This window comes from Aquarana catesbeiana, linkage group LG12 (genome assembly GCF_042186555.1).
Source record: "Aquarana catesbeiana isolate 2022-GZ linkage group LG12, ASM4218655v1, whole genome shotgun sequence".
Lineage (NCBI taxonomy): Eukaryota > Metazoa > Chordata > Amphibia > Anura > Ranidae > Aquarana > Aquarana catesbeiana.
Genome location: NC_133335.1, coordinates 27,326,177 through 27,346,533, shown reverse-complemented (window position 1 = coordinate 27,346,533; position 20,357 = coordinate 27,326,177). Strand labels below are relative to the sequence as shown.

General features: G+C 45.0%; 1 protein-coding gene across 3 annotated transcripts in view; it reads left to right on the top strand.

The window, feature by feature from the left end:
* Window positions 1-370: 370 nt before the first annotated feature.
* The window catches only part of LOC141114038 (opioid growth factor receptor-like), a 31,775-nt gene continuing 11,788 nt past the window's right edge, over window positions 371-20,357 (top strand). Inside the window, exons 1-5 of one of the 3 annotated variants that reach the window (XM_073607480.1) lie at window positions 371-501; window positions 4,119-4,241; window positions 15,795-15,851; window positions 17,295-17,378; window positions 19,341-19,395. In XM_073607480.1, coding sequence (XP_073463581.1) covers window positions 4,155-4,241; window positions 15,795-15,851; window positions 17,295-17,378; window positions 19,341-19,395 — 283 coding nt within the window. In that variant the 5' untranslated portion in view covers window positions 371-501; window positions 4,119-4,154. Of the gene's footprint in view, window positions 502-4,118; window positions 4,260-4,391; window positions 4,472-15,794; window positions 15,852-17,294; window positions 17,379-19,340; window positions 19,396-20,357 lie in introns of those variants that run through there. The other 2 variants (XM_073607479.1, XM_073607481.1) reach the window with 2 other exon arrangements.

Below are 20,357 nucleotides of genomic sequence, written 5' to 3'. Positions count from 1 at the left end.
CGCCCGCTGGCTGCCTCTTAAAGGGGAATGTACAGGTACGTGATTCTGCCTGTACGAGCCCTTCTGCCGCAGTATATCTGCGTGAGGTGGTCAGCAAGCAGTTAAGGGGGTGGGGCAGGGGGTGTGTCCTTTGCCTACATACTTTTGCTAATAAGTGTCCCTTCCTCCCATCTCAAAAAGTTGGGAAGTATGCAAACATCTCATTTTTATTTAGTGATTTTTTTATTTTTATTTTATTTATATATATATTTCTTTTTTGCCTTTAAGACAATACAGAGTAGAGACAATTCTATAAAAAATAAATAAACTATAAAAATATAACCAAAAGTAAACATAAAACTGACAAAAAGATTTTTGTTTCTCCAGAAGGATAAAAGCCGTCCCATCCCAGAAATGGAAAGTGAAAGGAGCAGAGAGGAGTCCACGCCTCCCTGAACCGATCGTTCGGTGACACTTCCTGATCAGAGAGGTGTTTTCTTTTACTAACTCTCCAGACTTCAGGTAAGAAAATTGGGGAACTGAAGGGATTGTTCATACAAAATTAGACTTCTGACTTTCCTCTTTTTATATCTACTTCACTTTCACTTTGGCCCCTTCATAGTAGAGTCTCTTTGTATATCTACATGTTCTTACTTAGAGCTGCTGTTTTTTTTCACCCGCTGGCCCCAAATCTTTAAGCTCCCATACACCTTGTGATCTGAATGTGCCTTCCCTATTTCATCGCCTTTTTAGATCTCTGAAAAAGAATGCAGTAGAAGCATTTCTTGGGGTAGATTTCCTAGCAGGGACAACAGTGGACTGTGCCTGCATAATGTGTGTTGACATTTGTAGTCTCCGTTGGAAGCCGATGTAACAGGGTGACAACACAGGAGCACAACTGGGAGTCGAGCACAGAAGAATGTTATCACCTCATAATAGAAAGTGCCGGAACAAACACCTTGATGGCAGCCATGGATCACTTTAAGGCTGGGTTCACACCTCTGCGATGCGAGAACCGGCAGTATGGCAGTGCGGGGTTTACAAATCGCATGTCTCTCACAGGCGGTTCACACTGCCCTCTGCAAAACTGCTGCAGGGGTCAATACAAAGTTAATGGCACCCAAAGATCGGTTTGCAGATCGCAGTGTGAAATGGTGCAGGAATGCAATCCGATTCCAGTGCGGACCAAAAAAAATAAAAAAAAAAAAAGGGTCCTGCACCATTTTGGTCCGAATGCGATGCAAATTCAGCTATACAGTCTGTATGGCTGAATTCGCATTGCGCAGATATCGCATGTGATCTGCACAGCAGTGAGGTGCGAATCACATGCGATGTCTAACATTGCAATAGCGTGAACCCAGTGTTAAGGGCATTTGAAAGGTGGTGAGCAGAGGTCATATTGCCTTTTGCACTGCCTGTAAATATACATAATTACGTTATCGTTAAATACTGGGGTTATTGGTCACAGCTAGCTGTCATAACCCCAGTATCTTTTTTTCAGTTAGGGGACTTTCACACTGGGGCGAGGGGGGGGGGGTGCGTTAGCGGTAAAGCACCGCTAATATTAGCAAAGCTTTACCGATGTAATTGCAGTGCTTTTCGGCTGCTAGCAGGGTGCTTTTAACCCCCGCTAGTGGCCAAATAAAGGGTTAAAAGCGCTACCGATGAAACGCTTTGCAGGCGCTCTGGCGGCCCCTTGACCGCCTGAAAGATGCTGCTTGCAGGACTTTTTCTAACATCCTGAATGTGCAGCGCCCCGGTGTGAAGGCACTCGGGCTCTCACACTGGGGCTGCAAATGAGGCATTTTTCAGGCGCCTGAAAAACGCCCCAGTGTGAAAGGGGTCTTAGGCAGCCAGCTTTCAGATAAGTGTTCCCAGTGGCGGAGATCGCTTTTATAGGCCGTGGGCGAGGTGCTCCCCTCCCTCCCGGTGCTTCCCGAGCTTACCGGAGCCGTCGGTAAGCCAGGAACCCATCTGGTGCAGACAATGGCTAGGCAGGAAGCCGAGTGAGGGCAAGATGGTCACCACTTGGCCCTATGCCCTTGGAGGACCAGAGCGATGTCTTCATTTTTCTTTCTTTTTGCTTTTAAAAGGTAATTGAGAAATCTGGGGTCTTTTGAAATTAAAGTAACAGTGTAAAAATAAAAAGTAAAATAAATGAAGGAAAGATTGAAAGTGCTCTGTCTCTCTGTGCTTGCACGCTGAAGCAAACGTATACGTAAGTCATGCCCACATATTATTTAGATGTGTTCAAACCACGAGTATCACCGCGATCGATGGCACGAGAGCAATAATTCTAGCACTAGACCTCCTCTGTAACTCTAAGCGGGTAACCTGTAGAAATGATTAAAGTGCCACCTATAGAGATTTTTAAGTACCGCAGTTTGTCGCCATTCCACGAGTGTGCACAATTTTTAAAGCGTGACATGTTTGGTGTCTATTTACTCGGTGTAACATCATCTAAATGATACAAAAAAATTTGGCTAACTGTAATGTGTGTTTTTTTTTCTTTTTAATTTGTTTATTCATTAACCACTTCAGCCCCGGAAGGATTTACCCCCTTAATGACCAGTCCATTTTTTGCGATACAGCACTGCGTCGCTTTAACTGACAATTGCGCGGTCCTGTGCAATTGTACTCAAACAAAATTGATGTCCTTTTTTCCCACAAATAGAGCTTTCTTTTGGTGGCATTTGATCACCTCTATGTTTATTTTTTGCGCTATAAACAAAAGATAGATATATGTCTATATCTATATCATTATATATCGATATATATATTTTGTGTGTTCTCAGTGATTTTCTAGCACAAAATACTGATTTTTTTTTTTTACTTGACGACAAATGTCAGAAAAAGCCAGCAACTGGTTAACTTCCTTAAATCTCAAACTAGCATGCTGCAACTTCCTGCATTGCACATTGTTTCAGGGCACCCCTATTCAGTTGAATTAATTTCACTCAGTGGGCAGCATTGCCTTCTAAATGCAACAGCAGAGATCACTTTCACTGCACCACAATGCAAAGCGCCACAGCATATATATTCCCCCCTCAGCTGCCTTTGCAGCATAAGGAGGAGCAGTTGGGGCAGTAAAAACTTGGCTCAGTTGCATGTTTTTTGTCCCCCCCCCCATCCCCCAGCACAAGTGTAAACAAAGCCTAAAGCTTAACTGCAGGTTATTTTATTGCATAGCTACATTGTTTCAGCTTGGGCCAATGTAAGTATGAATGTGCCATACCTAGGGATCCTCTGAGAAAGCAGAGAATCAATGTAGTCGTGTCTTCCGGATCCTGTGGTGCGTGTGTGTTTGTTTGTTTTGTTTTTTTTTTTTTTTAAAAAGGCATTCTCTGATTGGATGAGGTAGAAACACAGAGTGCAAACTACAAAATCTTCCCCTTTTCCCATCAGAGAATGTTTGTCATTTGTTGAGAAAAATGCAGGGTGTTTTATGAATGGTGTATGTGTCAAGAGAGTGACCCCCTGTGGTCTCTATGCAGCAGGGCAGCCGATCGGCACAATACCCAGAAGACAGTGTCAATTGCTGCAGTAGCGGCTACTACAGTGATTCTCTGCTTCCACAGCAGTCATGTCTTATGCATAGACTATTGTATCTGTACAATAAAATATACACCTGGAATTCCGCTTTAAAGTAGGCTTTGGCTGCTATAGGGGTTCTTGTTTAGGCACCTCCTGATATAGGGTGACAACATTCTGTCCTTGTTTCCCATTTGTGCTCCTGCATTGTCCCCCTGTCACATGGGCTCCCAATGGAAACTACTAATTTCAAGGTAGTAGGGCAGCTGCTCAGCATGGAACTTGGAATACAGCAACGATCGCTGTAGTAGCGGAGACTATTGCAGTCATTTTTCGGTCCTACAGGTATTGCATATGTATGCTTGTATTGGTCCAATGTAGCTAGGTAATAAAATCCATAGCTGGAATGCAGCTTTACTGAGCATTCCAAAAAATATTGAAAATCACATCTAAAATCGCTCCATATGAGATGTTAGTGATTGGATTTGTTTTACGGAATGGGTTGACAGCAAAGGGGAACACGTGACATATATTGCCCTTTCTGTACAGATGTAGGAATGCTTAGCAGCTCTTATCTGAAAAGTTTACTCCTTTTTTTTTTTTTTCAGGTTTACCGGCCCATTTAACCTGGCTGTTGTGATAGAATGGATAGGACCTCTTATGACTCAACCTGGGAGGAAGATGAGGAGGATGATAGTGTGGAGCAAGAATGTTCTACAAATAACGTCAAGGTCAGGAAAAATACCCAGGTATGTAAAGTTACTCTATAGAATTCTGTGTTAAACAGCTGTGGACCAACGCAGATCCTCCTTCAATATCTTCTTTCTTCCTTTTTTTTTTTTTTTTTTTTTTTTCAATCTTGCTGACTTCTTGTCACCTAGGACAGGTCTTTAGTAGGACATGGATGGACCCACTAATGTACCGTCGCTCCTCTGTTATCCTGTAAACAGGCTAGGGGAAGGTAGGTGACCAAAGTGGCCATCTTTTCCACAATCACCCTTCAGATGGGTGGGTGTCATTACATCTTCAGGTGGGGAAGGGTTTTGACAGGAAAGACATCTTTGTCATGGCATGGATACATAAAATTACAAAAATGAATGAACTATGATTTTGCAATAACTGAATCCGCCCTTCTCATGAATCATTTAATACAAGGACAGGAGAAAAGGCCTTGAGGAACTGGTTCTTCAGACAATTATGTTAACCAAACTTAATCAACCCCAGTTGACAATGCTGGGAGGACCTGATGTTTGAGGTCAGTAAATAAAAGTATTTGATTAAGGAAGATCTAGGTTAGGTTATCACAGCTCCATACGAAAGATTTAACTAAAAAACCATAAATATGTAAAAAGATAGTTAATTAAACCCTAAGAAAAACAAAATGGAAGGCGCGCACACCTAGTGCATTACCAATGATAATTTAATAGTAAATTTTTTTTTTTTTCATAAAAGTGGGTACTCACAAAGTGCAACTGTCAATGAGCCATAAAAATACAAAGTGTATGGACATGCACAGGAACACAACATGCGATTCGGGGGCGCACCCTCTTCCTCAGAGCTCGGCTATTCACGTCCACCATGGGCATAGCCATCTTATTTTAGCTGAGAGTGGCTGACATGCAACGCTTCCAGGGGACAGCTGTGGGACACAGAGCAGGCTCTGAAAACCTTTCGCTTTAGCAGTTCATTCCTCCTTAACTGGGTGACGTGAGTCACCAAATGTTGGTTGGCAAGCTAAAGAGCTTAACAGGATTCTTGCATAGGGGCTTGGTGAGCCCTATTAAAGGGTCTCCCTTCTGGGGTAAAATACTATACCCAGGTACTCCCTTTTTGTGGCATGCAACGTCTTAAAAAAAGAGGAGCAGGGCTAACACTACAGGAAAGGGCACACATATGTCGTCAGTAGCTTCTGAGGAGCCTAGTTGAAAGCCTAATGTTGTGTCCCTTGAGAGACCAGAGGCTTCCGGGCAATCTGAGCCGCTGCACCTGTCTGGTATTGTGTCCACAGTCAACGCTGCTGCTTCACCCTTTATCACCAGGGATGAACTGTCCTCAGCCCTAGCTGGGTTAGAGCACAGGATTGCTGGTATGATTGCCTCCATCCCGCAGGGTAGCAAGAAGCATGACAGATCTCCCTTTCCTGAGCCTTCTAATTTGGAGCAGAAATGAGTTGAGGAAGGGGAAGAGCTAGATGCTAAGGAGATGGCCCGGCAGATGAGTCTGCTTCTGAGGAATCTAGGCCAGAAGATGTCCAGTTGGTATCGGCCTCTGTCGCAGAGGCTTTTGATCCAGACTCTTACCGAGATGGTTCGTTCTGCCTTTGTTACCTCCTGCAGAGGTTCCTGAGCCTCCCTTGTCCTCTTTAGGGTCTCCGAAGCCTCCTCAGGCTGCACAGGCTTTCCCCTTGCACCCACTGTTGGAACAGGCGGTGTATGCAGATTGGGACATCCTGACAGGATTTTCGTTCCTCCAGGTTTTCCCTTTTATATCCCATGGAGGAAAAGTTTATTAAGAAATGGAGCATGCCAGCCGATTTTTGAAGCTCACAGTAGTAAATTTTTTTCGCATGGAAATTGGGCGTTTTATATTGTAGGCCTCTAATTCTTAGAAATAACTAATTTAAATCCGTCCAAACAAGAGTCTAGTAGACTTCCCGGGTATGATAAATTTTAAAACCCAAAATCATGAATTATAATATAATAACTATAAAAATATATGTATAATAATACATTTTATTCAATAATGTAATCAAATCCAAAACACTGAAATTTGCTCAGTTGCAGAATTGTCACTGTCGTCACTTTCAGTGTTTGACGAATTTTCCCACGAATTACTATCACTCAATTCTGCAAGTGTTCTTATTTACTATTGCTGTTTTCTAGCTGGTCTAAAACAAAGCACTAGGGACAAAAGGGAGGTGAAATGATTTGATACAGTACACTGTAATCTGTAAGATTACATTACTGTATGTGTTTTTCACGATTTTCAATTTGCTGCCGGGTTCCATCCCTGTGCATCACGATGCTCGCAGGGAACTGAGCCTGACAGTGATAAATCGAGTGGAGTACACAGCCCGTGGACACAGCGGGGGGGGGGGGGGGCATCGCAGTATTCTGGGGACAAGGTAAGTAACTTTGCCTGAATCCTGCGATGCAATCCTGAGTGGCTCGGGGTGAATTTTCATTACCAAAAGCGATAAGCCCGAGCCACTCGGGATTACCGCCAGGGAGGGAAAAATGGGTAGGGTACTAACTAGAGTAACCAAATGTCGGACTTTGAAGGCAAGGAAACAATGAAGAGATGACCAAGATTATTGTTCATCACATTTATTGAAAAAAGTAAAAAATATAAACCTAATGTTCAATAAAGATAAAAAGCGCAAAATACATGCATGTGATACAATTTGTACAGTAAGCCCTTGTGCGTCTACGCGTTTCGCGGTTAGGCTTCTTCAGGACATGACCAAGGTTCAAAGACATAACAAAGAGACGAGAAAACAAATCTCACTATCTTAGTTTGAAATGTGTCCTATGTATAGAGCCCAGATAGACGTAGAGTTTTCAAAACTTTGGATGATAAATAAATTTCAAATAACAAGGACAGGGGTGAATGCAGACTTACCATCAAAAGTATACATGGAACCAGCAGAGCAATGATATGTGCTGTAGATGCCTTAAAGGATTCTATACAGCAGATTTCTTGTTTGGTTCTCCTGTCTGTACACATGCGCAGACTTGGCTTAAGAACTGGTCATCTGAGCTTCCCTGTAAGAAGTTATTGGCAGGGTTCCCATTCCATGGGGAATGTTTGGTGGTGATCTGGATAAATATATCCAAAAGATTTCCAGAGGAAAGAGTTCTTTACTTCCTGTAAAAAGAAGGACCAGGCGTCCCTTGTTTTAAACCTTGGGGACTTCCTAAGGTATTTCAGCGCCAAGGCAGTTCCGCCGCTAGAGCCAGGGGCAAGCCGCAGGGCCAGAAAAAACCCTGCTTCCAGAACTCTTCCAAACCAGGCACCAAGCCCTCCTTTTAAGGGGACGACAGCACTCTATCGAGTTGGGGGAAGGCTGCTTCAATTTGGCACTAGAGCAGTTAGTGCATCAGGGAGTGATCATACAGGTTCTGGTGTCCGAAAGAGGCTCAGGGTTTTATTCGAACCTGTTCACGGTTCTAAAACCTAATGGGGACATAAGGCCAATCTTGGACCTAAAATCCCTTAACCAACATCTGTTAATCCAATCTTTCAGGATGGAGTCAGTCCACTTGGTAGTAGCCTCACTTCAGATGGGAGACGTCTTAGCCTCCATCGATATCAAGGATGCGTATTTACACGTACCAATCTTTCAGCCTCATCAGAAGTTCCTGCAATTTGCAGTAGAGGAACGTCATTTCCAGTTTGTGGCACTGCCTTTCGTGCTTGCCCCAGCACCCCGGATGTTGACAAAGATCCTAGCACCTGTACTGGGTCTTTTAAGGGCCCAGGGGATCTTGGTGCTCGGATAGTTGGATAACCTCCTGCTCAGAGATCACTCACTACAGGCCCTGGAACACAGTGTAGCCTGTACAGTGCGGTGTTTAGAAAACCTGGGCTGGGTCCTAAATACAGAAAAGTCAGCCTTGAGACCAACTCAGTCTCAAGTATCTAGGTCTGATCCTGGATACGGTCCAGGTAAAGGTATTTCTGCCACCCGTAAAAAACTGTGCCCTGAAGGATTAGGTGCATCAGGTAAGGGGCACCAGGCAACCCTCCATTCAGCTCTGTATGAGTCTTCTGGGAAGGATGGTGTCCTCCAAGGTAGTTCCCTACTCTCAATTCCATTCCAGGCCTATACAACAAGACACCTTGTCCGCTTGAAACAGGAGAGCACTTGCCCTGGATTAACCCATGTCCTTATCTCCCCAGGCACGCTTGAGCCTAAAATAAGGGAAGAGTTTCCGCGCTCACGGACTTAGAGGCTTGCAGCCTCCCCTTACACTTACCCCCAAAGGGGTGAGTTAAATAATAAAAGGGTTTGATTAGGGGTAAATGGCGCTACCTTATCTGGGTATCTGGATTTATAATTTAATAAACCTCAAAAAGGAACCAGGTACTCTATAATAATAAAAGCACCCCTTTATCCCTCATTAGGTGGTGGATCTAGATGTCCCCCGTTACCTAAGTGGACTGTGCTATCAAGTCAGTCTCATACCTATATACAGGTGTACACTATGTGATAAATCAGCCAAAATTAAGTGACATTTAATAAAAAATCAATAGTGTCCACCAAACAAACCAGAAATATATAAAAATAAAATCAAATAAATAAAATAAAAAACCACGGTACAAACTTATATTAATCCTCAAATGTGTCCAATAAACCTATAAGCAAAATTGTGAATATAATTAATCCCACCACTAAACATATACTGCAAAGTTACTCATTAAATAATATAAAACCAATGTAAAATAGTGAAAATTAGTGAACAGCTTAGTGGAAAAATTTTTTAAAAACAATATATAAATAATGTAAAAAATGAAATGAAGTCCAATAACAGGAAGTAAAAACGTCTGTAATCGGTGACTTTCGTGAAACCAGCTGATCAAATCCAGTGACTTGCGGTGCTCCCCCTCAAAGATCCCCACTCACCAGCTCCCTGTACCCCTGCAGGGGTAGTAGGCATGTAATAGTAGGCAGCAGTAAGATGTATATGGGTCATCAGGGTCCCCCGCTCCAGCTGTGAGGTATCCTTCAGTGTGTCTTGCTAGGGAAAAGGCATCTGAATATTGTCTGCAGTCTGGCAAGCATTTGACTTGAAATATTCCTCTGCTCCTCCAGCTGGAGCCTAAGCTGGTGGTTGCAGGATCAGAACCTGCAAAAGGGAAGATCCTTCCTGCCGGTGTCTTGTGAGAGTACTGACCACAGATGCCAGTCTTTTGGACTGGGGAGTGACCCTAGAGGGGCTCGGGAGACGGTCAAGGGCAGAGCCTGCCCATGAACATCCTGGAGTTACGAGCGGTACGTCTGGCCCTACGGTCCTGGACGGTGGAGCTTCAGGACTGCCCCATCAGGGTTCAGTCCGACAATGCCACTGCAGTGGCCTATATCAACCACCAGGGTGGTACCAGGATCCGTTCAACTCAGGAGGAGGTGAACTATATATTAACCCAGGCAGAGGGAGGGACATGTGCTGGTTCTATTGGCAGTCCATATCCCAGGAGTAGAGAACTGAAAGGCAGATTCTCAGCCGCCAGCAGATCTGCCCGAGGGGATGGTCCCTACACACAAACGTGTTTCTGGAAATCTGCCAGTGTTCGGGATGGGTAGAGGTTGATCTATTGGCATCCAGGTTCAACAACAAGCTACAGCAGTTTGTGTCCCGAACATAGGATCCCCTAGCAATCAGAGCAGGTGCTCTAGTAGTTCCGTGTAACCAGTTCTCCCTGGCTTATGCTTTCCCCCCCCTCTTCCCCCCCACATTTTGTTGCGTAGGATTCGGAGAGAGGGGATTCCAGTCATCCTGGTGGCACCAGCCTGGCCCAGAAGACCCTTGCTCCCAGAGGTCATGAGATTGGCAATAGACAGGTCATAGACGCTTCCGCGACACCCCGATCTACTGTCTCAAGGTCTTTTATATTCCACCCCAATTTACAGTCTCTAAATTTGATGGCATGGCTATTGAAGCCAGGGTGTTAAAGAATTGTGGCGTCTACCCTAGTGACTGCCAGAAAAACTGTCACTAAGAAGATCTATTATAGGTTCTGGAAGGCCTATATTGCTTGGTGTGAAGTAGAGCTGCACAATTAATTGTTAAAGAATCGTGATCTCGATTCAAACCCCCTGACGATCTTTATTGCAGAGTTTGACAATTCTGTCATATAACAAGTGGAGAGACTTATCTGCTCACTCAGCTGTCAAAAGAAAACAACTGGGCAGTCTGCCAAGTTTTTAACATGAAGCATTGTAACTAACTCTTCCTCCTTAGATCAAAGGGATAAACTTCTGTGTGTAAAGTAAACATCTGGGCAGTCTACCAAGTTTTCAACAACGTGTAAATGCAGGAAGTTTAACCACTTAAAGTCTAAATCTTTTTCTGACACTTCTCAATCCAAGAGCAGACCTCTGGGAGAGCAGACCTCTGTAGCAGCTCCCTGAAGCAGCTCCGGCCATCCGGCCACTCAGCTCCGGCCATCCGTCTCGGACCCTTGGATCCTCGGATCCTCCTGATCCTCTTGCAGCGGCACCGCCCCCCCCCCCGGCCTACATCCGGGGGCCACATCAGCCAGCCGGCCGGCCGCTTGGGATACCGCGGCCCCTGCCAGCTCCTCTGCCAACCGGTATCTCACCACCGCCTCCCCTCTGATTATCCGACCACCAGCTCCGGCATCCTATCACCCTTCCGGGAATCCTCGTACGCCTCTCCGGAATCCCTCTCCCTCCCCCCCCCCCCCTGACCTTCTCCGGATGCCGCACTCAGCCAGCAGGCCAGCCGCTCAGGTTCCTCTGCGGCCCTCCATAGCTCAGCGGCTAGCTCGGCAGGACATCACTGCCACCCACACTTCAGCCCGGTCTACCGGCCTCCCAGCCCGGCATCCAGGCACCCATCCACGGATCTAGTCCCTGCCGCCGCCCCTCTAGCGGTACACTAGGATCCCCCCACTGACCTCCGGGCGCTGCACTCACCCAGTCCGTCCGGCCGCCCAGGACGCTCCTACCCGGCTCCGGCTGCCTGCCGGCAGCACATCACTGCCGCTCCTCACACCACCGCCTGGTAGCTCGTCCGGCGGACCAGCGCCCCCCTCCTGCCAGCCTTCCCACCGGTTCCACCCGCCCACTACAGCATATGGGCCCGGGTAACCACGCTAGGACAGCCCGCGGCTTGGGCCTAGCAGGCGGCCATCTTAGTACTCCTATTGCCGGCCTGGTCACCGCTCAGGCCAGCCGGCAGCCATCTTGCTACACCTAGGCTGAACGATACAGCTTCTGGGCCTCCCTCCCTAGGCCGCAAGCACCCAGCCGCATCACATCACCTCCTGATTTGACCCCAGGCCCCCCCCGGACACCACCGCAGCCGCTGTCTAGCCACCCCGATCAGCCGCTAGGTTGGTGGGACAGACCACGGCTGCGGCCCAGCTCCGGCAGCCACACCCCCCCCCTCTCCCAACAGAGCCCGTTTCCCCCTCCACACCTGGAACACCCCCCCGCTACTAGACCACACCGCAGAGGGCACTGGTGACTGGCGACTCACCTGATCTCAATCCACCGCAGATCGCCCCAGACGCAGCCACCGCTCCACCCACCATCCGACAGGTAAGCACCAAGCTCACTAGCAGTTGATCCAGGGGCCGAGCCCGATCGCCCCTCGGGGGGTCAGGAAGGAATTTTTTCCTCTGCTGCGCTATTGGCTTCGCAGCAGAGGTTTTTTTGCCTTCCTCTGGATCAACAGGAGGGTGGTAAGCACACCACCTCCGCCAGGTCCTCCCCACCACATTAACCGGGCACCCAAACCCCTCCAGAAGCAGTGGTGACCATCCGATCCCGACATCCTCCTGCAAGCTCGTCATCGCGACATCAGTAGCATCATCATCATCATCATTAGATCAACCTTCTTTCAACAACGCTGCCTTCTCATCATGTGCAACTTCAAATACACAGCAGACGCCCTTCACAGGCTAAGAAACGCTGCCTCAATCCTGCCAACCGCCACTCAAAAAAGACTAAAAAAAGAACAATTACTAAGGACCAAGCCACAATCAACCATCAGAAACAGGGAGACATCGATCCAACCACAACAACTAGCATGCGCCATGATCAACACCAGATCTGCAGTCAAGCACAGGCTGGAAATCTACGACTTTATCAACGAAAACAACATTGACTGCCTCTTCATTACAGAAAGCTGGCTAACACCTGACTGCAACACCATCCTAGCTGAATTGGTGCCCGAGAACTACAGTATCCTAACCGAGCATAGAATAGGAAAAAAAGGAGGAGGCCTAGCAGTGATTTTCAAATCGCACCTTGTTTTCACCAAACCAACTTTACAGAACTCAGTGCCCTTCATGGAAACTCTTTCACTGCATCTTCAAGCAACACCTCAAGACACCATTCACATACTACTATGCTACAGACCACCAGGACCAAAGACCAATCTCATTACTCCACTCACCGAATTCTTCTCAATACACACCCTGAAAACCAAAAACCTGCTGGTACTTGGGGATTTTAACCTCTGGGCAAACTCTGCCCAAGACTGTATCGCAACCGCCTGCATCAACCAAATGGAAGAACTGGGCCTGCAACAACTGATAAACGCTCCCACACACGGTTCAGGACACACTCTAGACCTCATCTTCAAACAGAATATGGACATCAACATACTGGACAACACTCCACTACCATGGACGGACCACCACGCTATCAAATTCAAAATCACCATCAACACCACCTCCCAAAAACAGAAACGGACAACAACAACAAAATGGAATAGATCCCAGAAGAAACTACACTCCGAACTCTTCAAAACCACATTATCAAAAAAAATACTTCTGCTAAACTCAAACCTATCAACGGAACAAACACTCAACTGCCTAAACAAGGTATTACTACAAACAGCAGACTCAGTGGCGCCAAAACGCCGAACACCTATCCGCAATAAAAACTCAAGATGGTTTAATGCCACGCTCACCCTACTCAAGCAAGAACGTAGAAGAGCTGAAAGAGCATGGAGAAGAAATCCCACTAAGGAAAACCGTACCAACTACAAAGAACTTACTGTGAAATACCACAAGGCAATCTTCAAAGCCAAAAAAGAACATTTCTCGGACACCATCTCAACAGCCCTAAATCGTCCGCGAGAACTTTTCAAACTAGTCACCCAGTCAATGAACCCGACTTGCTTAGAGCCACCCGAAAACAATACTCAAGAATTCTGCAATGAATTATCGGATTACTTCATCAACAAAATCGACAACATTCGGAAATCGATTCATCAGAAAAGAACAACCAACCTCATTCAACCAAAGCAAAAAGAAGATATTAACACAAACATCACGCAACCACCGAAATTTTCTTTGTCCCCTATCACCGTTGACACAACTATAAACATCATCAGAAGCCTTCGAGACAGCACATCCCCAAACGACATCATTCCCACAAAACTCCGTAAAGAATGTTCCGACATCCTGGCCCCTACTCTGACACACCTCATAAATCAATCATTCAAAGAAGGGACTGTACCAACCTCCCTCAAGCAAGGCATCGTCAAACCTCTGCTGAAGAAACCCAATCTTGACCCTAAGGACCCCAACTGCCGGAGACCGATAACCAGCCTCAACACCATCTCCAAGATTATGGAGAAAGCAGTAGTACATCAGCTTCAACACCACCTGGACACACATCAACTCCTGGACCCACTGCAATCAGGCTTCCGCCCAGGCCATGGCACAGAAACAGCACTCCTCAAAATATGGGACGACGCCCTTGAAGCAGCAGATAACGGAGAATCTAGTCTCCTGGTACTGTTGGACCTCAGCGCAGCATTTGATACAGTGAACCACGATACTTTACTTGTCCGCCTCTCAGAAGTGGCAGGAGCCACAGGTCTGGCGCTAAAATGGCTTGCATCCTTCCTAGAGAATCGCTCTCAGACAGTGAAACTAGGAACTTTCACCTCAGAGCCCCGGGCAGTCTCCTGCGGAGTTCCCCAGGGCTCACCCCTGTCACCAGTGCTATTCAACATCTACATCCGCCCACTTCTCAATATCATCAGAAAAACGGACCTCTGTTTCCACTCATATGCCGATGACACCCAACTCTACTTTCGCATCACCGGTCAAAAAAACCATCATCAACAATTAGAAGAATGCCTCTGTTCAATTGATGATTGGATGACCATCAGCTCCCTCAAACTTAACGGTTCGAAAACAGAACTTCTTCTCCTACATGCCAACAAAAATTCCAAAATGAAGACCCCGTGGACACCCCCCACCATCCTCGGACAGACCATCACTCCAAGCCTCAAAGCCAAGAGTCTCGGAGTCATCTTTGACTCAGGAATGACAATGGATGCTCAAATAGGATCAGTGGTGAGCGGATCCCACCATCTCCTCCGCCTCCTACGCAGACTCATCCCCTTCATCCCAGAAGAAGACAAACCGGCAGTTGTGGGAACAATCATCAACTCCCGACTCGACTATGCAAATTCGCTCTACATAGGACTACCCCAATATCAGCTTGCGCGCTTACAACTCATTCAAAACACGGCGGCAAGACTGTTAACAGGCAAAAAACCCTGGGAATCCATCTCACCATCCCTAAAGTGCCTACACTGGCTAACCGTAAAGAATCGGATCAAATTCAAGACCCTCTGCCTCACCCACAAATGCATACAAGGAAATGCTCCGCTATATCTGCAGGAGAAAATAAAACACTACACACCCAATCGCACCCTTCGATCAGCTAACCAAAACCTCCTCATCATTCCAAAATATCGCTACAAAGCAAAGGGAGAACGAAGATTTGCAGTCCAAGGACCTCGACTATGGAACGCTCTTCCGACCCACATCCGCATGGAAGAAAACCATCAGGCCTTCAGGAAAAAACTAAAGACCTTCCTTTTCTAAAAAGCTGGCAACAGAGAACGCATTCTAGCGCCTTGAGGCGATTTAGTTCGCATTTGCAGCGCTCTACAAATCCTTCATTCATTCATTCATTCACTTCTTTCTTAAGTTAAAATCATTATCTTTTGCTAGAAAATTACTTGGAACCCCCAAACATATATATGCGCGGGATCACTTTATGTTTTTTATACATCAGGGAGGTTGCTTTTCCAACTGGGGTTCCTGTAATGCATAGTTGTTCAAACAAAGTTGTCTCCCGTAAAAAAAAAAATGTTGCCTGTTGGCGGTGCAGAGGACAAAATCGTGTAGCTGTCTATACTGCTAATGAATAAAAAAACTCTTAATGAATAAAAACCATAAAGTGACACCCAGGAAAGCTGTTTTTGTATACTTTATACACTTTGTTATGACTATGTGTTTGCTCAATAACAATTTTATTGGAAAATTAAATTAAATAAAATCTGTATTGCAGCTAAATTGGCTATTTTTGGTATCCTTATTTAATTAAATATTCCCCATATTTATCATCGTTATATTTTTATATCACACATTCACTACATTGTGGAATTTTATATAGGACAATGTATATTGTCTGTCCTATGTGCAGCTTTTTGATGAACCGCTTGCTCTTGCCTTTCTGTGTTTAACAATATTTGCAACAAATCTGTTGTCTTTATACACCTTAGGCACCACTGACAGCCAGAAGGCCGCAAAATGGAAAAACCGTAAAATCCAGATACAAGGTAATTTGATGTCCTAACTGGGGAAAACCAAGTTGTAGGTACTTTAACTAGGACAGCACAGAGAGCAGCGCTGGTGATCCACCCCATGTCCTTCTTGCTTTTGGGCCTGACCCTATAGTAGTAGTTTGTCCACTGTTCTTGGCTATTGTGGGACAATAGGATTGGGCTGAGGGGTGGCAGAAGGAGACTTTGTGTCCATAGACATTATCCTGCTGAGGTGAACTGGTCTTGTATGGTATGACACCATCCTTTCTGTAATGGCTAAGGGTATCCAATATAATGGTTAACTTTTATACTGCTCAGGTGAGTCTTCTGAGCAAGATCTTTAACCCCTTCAGCCCCAGAAAGATTTACCACCTTCCTGACCTTTTTGCGATTCGGCACTGTGTCGCTTTAACTGACAAATGCGCGGTCGTGCGACGTTGCACCAACATTTACATCCTTTTTTTTTCCCCACAAATAGAGCTTTCTTTTGGTGGTAGTTCATCACCTCTGTTTTTTATTTTTTGCACTATAAACAAAAAAAAGAGCGACAATTTTGAAAAAAGCTATATTTTTTACTTTTTGCTACAATAAATATCCCAAAAAAATATTAAAAAAATGTTTTTTCCTCGGTTTAGGCCGATATGTATTCTTCTACATATTGTTGGTAAAAAAATCTCAAACGTATATTGATTGGTTTGCGCAAAAGTTATAGCGTCTAAAAAATAGGGGATCGATTTATGGCATTTTTATTAAGTTTTTCTTTTTAAATGTATTTTTATTAGTAATGGCGGCGATCTGCGATATTATTTTTTTTTTTTTTATCGTGACAGCGAGATTGCGGACACTTTTGACACTATTTTGACTATTTTGGAACCATTGTCATTTATACAGCGAACAGTGCTATAAAAATGCACTGATTACTGTGTAAAGGACACTGGCAGGGAAGGTGTTAAACACTAGGGGGCGATCAAGGGGTTAAGTGTGTCCTAGGGAGTGATGCTAACTGTGGGGGGGGATGGGCTCACTACAACATGATAGAGATTATTGCTCCCAATGACAGGGAGAAGTAGATCTGTCATGTTGCTAGGTAGAACAGGGAAATGCCTTGTTTACATAGGCAGCTCCCCATTCAGCCGCTCCATGACACGATCGTGGGACCCGCGGTCATATAGTAGACGGGCGCGCACGCCCCGCCGGCGGCAGCACACCCACTAGCCCCGCAAATTAAAGGGGACAAACAGGTACGCCCATTTGCCCACCACTGCCACTGTGCCGACGTATATCGGCGTGCGGCGGTCGGCAAGTGGTCAACTTGGTGCGATGGGGATTACTTCAAACGCATTCTAATCTGTTGAGGGGGAATTCACATCAGTGATGACAGGGAAACTTGACTGGGGATTGGAATAATATATTGACAAAGCGGAATCCCTCTTTAACTATTTTACCCCTTCTTTATAGTACTCATATATGTATTCTTCAGCTGCAAAGGATATGCAAAACTACAGACATGGATACCGGCATTCAGATTACTACATTGACCTGGTAAGCTTTTCCAAAACTTTCTGTCTTTCTGCTATGAAATAATATTGGTGTGTAAGAGAACCTGTCATGACCTAAAACCTATATACTCGACATGTGGCCCTCCAGCTATTGCGGAACTAGAATTGCAAGGCTGACAGTTGAAAGCAAAACTCTCAAAGGTAGAGGCATGGTGGGACTAGTATTTCGGCAACGGGCTGAGGGCCACAGGTTGAGCACCCATGACCTAAAACCTGCAGCCTGCTGATACCAACCTTTTCTTTCTGAGTCTCCTAGTAGCCTGTCGTGTTGACTTTTCTGCTTCAATACTTTTAGTCACTAAATTTGAACTGGTTTGCCAAAAAGTTGTTGGTGAGCTTTTTATTTTGTAAGAGGGAGAAGATTCTACACTTTGCCCAGAAGTTTTTATTGGCCACTAGAATCCAATAGACCGGCTACAAAATTTTAACCCGATGGTACAGGGTGCCCACTACTCTACACCGCTTTTTTCCCCAGATCTCTAGTTCATGTTGGCCCATCAGCGGTGTGGCACTACGGAGGGAACAATGCTCCATATCTTTTGAGAATGTCCCAAACGTAGGCCCTTTTGGCGAGGGGGGGGGGGGGGATCGATACTGTCAAACACCTAGCCAATGTGGACCTGGAGGGGAACCCTGTGGCCTGCCTGTTGCACCTCTCGAACCGTCCTATTAAGAAATCTAAAGCTTCCCTCACTATTCAGCTACTGAATGCAGCCAAGGTTTGCATCCCCTGTGCAGAAGATCTGAGAACCCGCTGTCAAGATCCTTCTGGTTTTCCAAAGTGAATGAACTTGAGGATATGGAGGACCTCACAGCTACTTTTCACAACCAATAGGAGACCTTCCGCGACACCTGGAGACCATGGCAACACTTTGTGTACACGGATGCTTATCTTCAAGAGGTCGCGCGACCTGGCTGACCTCCTGGACTTGGTCCTCTTTCCTGGGCGAGAGGCCATATCTGTCTGTTTCAAACCTGTTTTTCTCCTTCTGTACAAAGGACGTTTCATCCACTATTTGTACCCTTCATGACTACCTCCCCCCCCCCCTTTCCTCTCCACTTCCACCCCATTTTTCTGACTCGGTTCGAGTCGCCATTTTTCCTACAGATATGTAAATATCCTGTTATGCATTTGGCTTAATCCCTCTGCCCTCATTCTGGGTCCAATTGGCCACCGGGAGGCATACCTCACAGTACAAATGTCTCATTTTGATTAAATATAGTTGCATAGCTTTAAGCACATGAGTCTGTTACTGGTTTCTCTTACTACTACTTTATCTGCCAAACGGCTGTGTACATTGCGGCCATTTTCATATTCAATTTGCTTTATTTGACCATTTATGTTATGCTTGGCTGGTCGGCATGTGTTATTCACAGAGTTTGCATTGTTATCTGATTGTGCTGCGTTTCTTCATTTCTCCTGTTTGACTTTGAATTGCAACTTATGGAAAAAAAAGCAATTACAAAAAAAATATAATGGAATGAAAATTTACCAAAACTGGAGCAGTAGTTCATGGCACTTAATCAGCTTCTAGCTTTCATTTGCAAAGCTTACCTGAACAAGCTGAAGATAGAAGTTGGATAGTTGCCATCTTCAGCTTGTTCAGGTAAGCTTTCCAAATTAAAGCTAGAAGCTAATTTGGATGAAATGCATAGCTGCTCCAGTTTTAGTATATTCTCCAAGGAAATTTTCAGGGAACCCATGTTGATAATAACTATATCTACAGCTCATGTGTGATTGTCAAAAAGAATGCTCCTTGCATTTAGGGACGGAAGAAAGAACATATATATATATATATATTTATATATTCAGTGGTTACTCGTCTGAGAGGCAGAAGTTGAAGACATCCATAGATAGTTTTTACCAGACATTAACTAGGAAATGTAAACTGATGCACTGCTTTAAATAACCCTTTTTGGCTTTTTTTTTTTTTTTCTCTTGTAGAAAAAAATGCCCAATCTATGTTTTTACAGAAATGAGATAGCGTTCAAACCTAGTGGTAAGTACCAAGATGAGAGGTTTGTTTTCTTAATGTAATTTTAAATTTGGCATAAGATCAACAGATCCCTAAACATAGCAAGCTAAATTGATATGCAAGTCTCAACTTTTGCTGAAAATTTTTGAATTTGGACCCACTCCTTACACTTCCCAAACACCACCTGTCACATTAAACTATCAACAGAAAAGCTTAGGAGTTGAAGTTTAACTTTTTTATTGGAACTCATAGAACTATTTGGATTCTATTTCAGCGGTGATCTGTGGATCTACTGATTTATTTTCAAATGTGGTTTTCACCTTCACAAATGGCTTGCTGTATACGCTGCTCTTGTATAAGCTGAAACCTGAGTGAACCAGGCCTTAAAGGGTAATTCCACCTATACACCAAGACATTAAAGATGAATTCCCAATAACCTCCCACTTCTCCGGTCTTCACCGTACTCATCTGCTGTTCCGTTAATCTTTGGCTGCCCATGTCTGCCAGTGTACCAAACTATACCTGTTGAGCTATGTAAGGAGTTTAAAAGTGCACAGATCAGGATACTGGAAGACATGGGCAACGTAGAATTATCATCAAATAAGTGCAGCGAGGAGTGGAGGTTATTGGGAATAAGTATTTAATGTTTTGGTGTAAGGGTGGAACTACTCTTTAAGGCCTGGATCACTCTTTTTAATTCTTGGACAGTATAGTATATGTAAGCCTAGTTTACTTTTAGGCCTTGTTCGCACAGGCTTCGGCTTGTGTAAGGGCTTTTGCAAGGCTTTCGGCAAGTGTTTGTAAAGCTTTTGGCAGGCTTCCAGTAGTTTTGTTGACGCCTTTAAAGAATTTCAGGTCCAGTTTTGGAAATGGTAAACACAGATCTTGATGGGAATGCTGGCTGTCACTTTAAGCAAACTGCTAGCAAACTTCCAAAAAGCTTTAAATCGTGATAAATCGTACTGAAGCCTGCAGCGGCTTGTTTA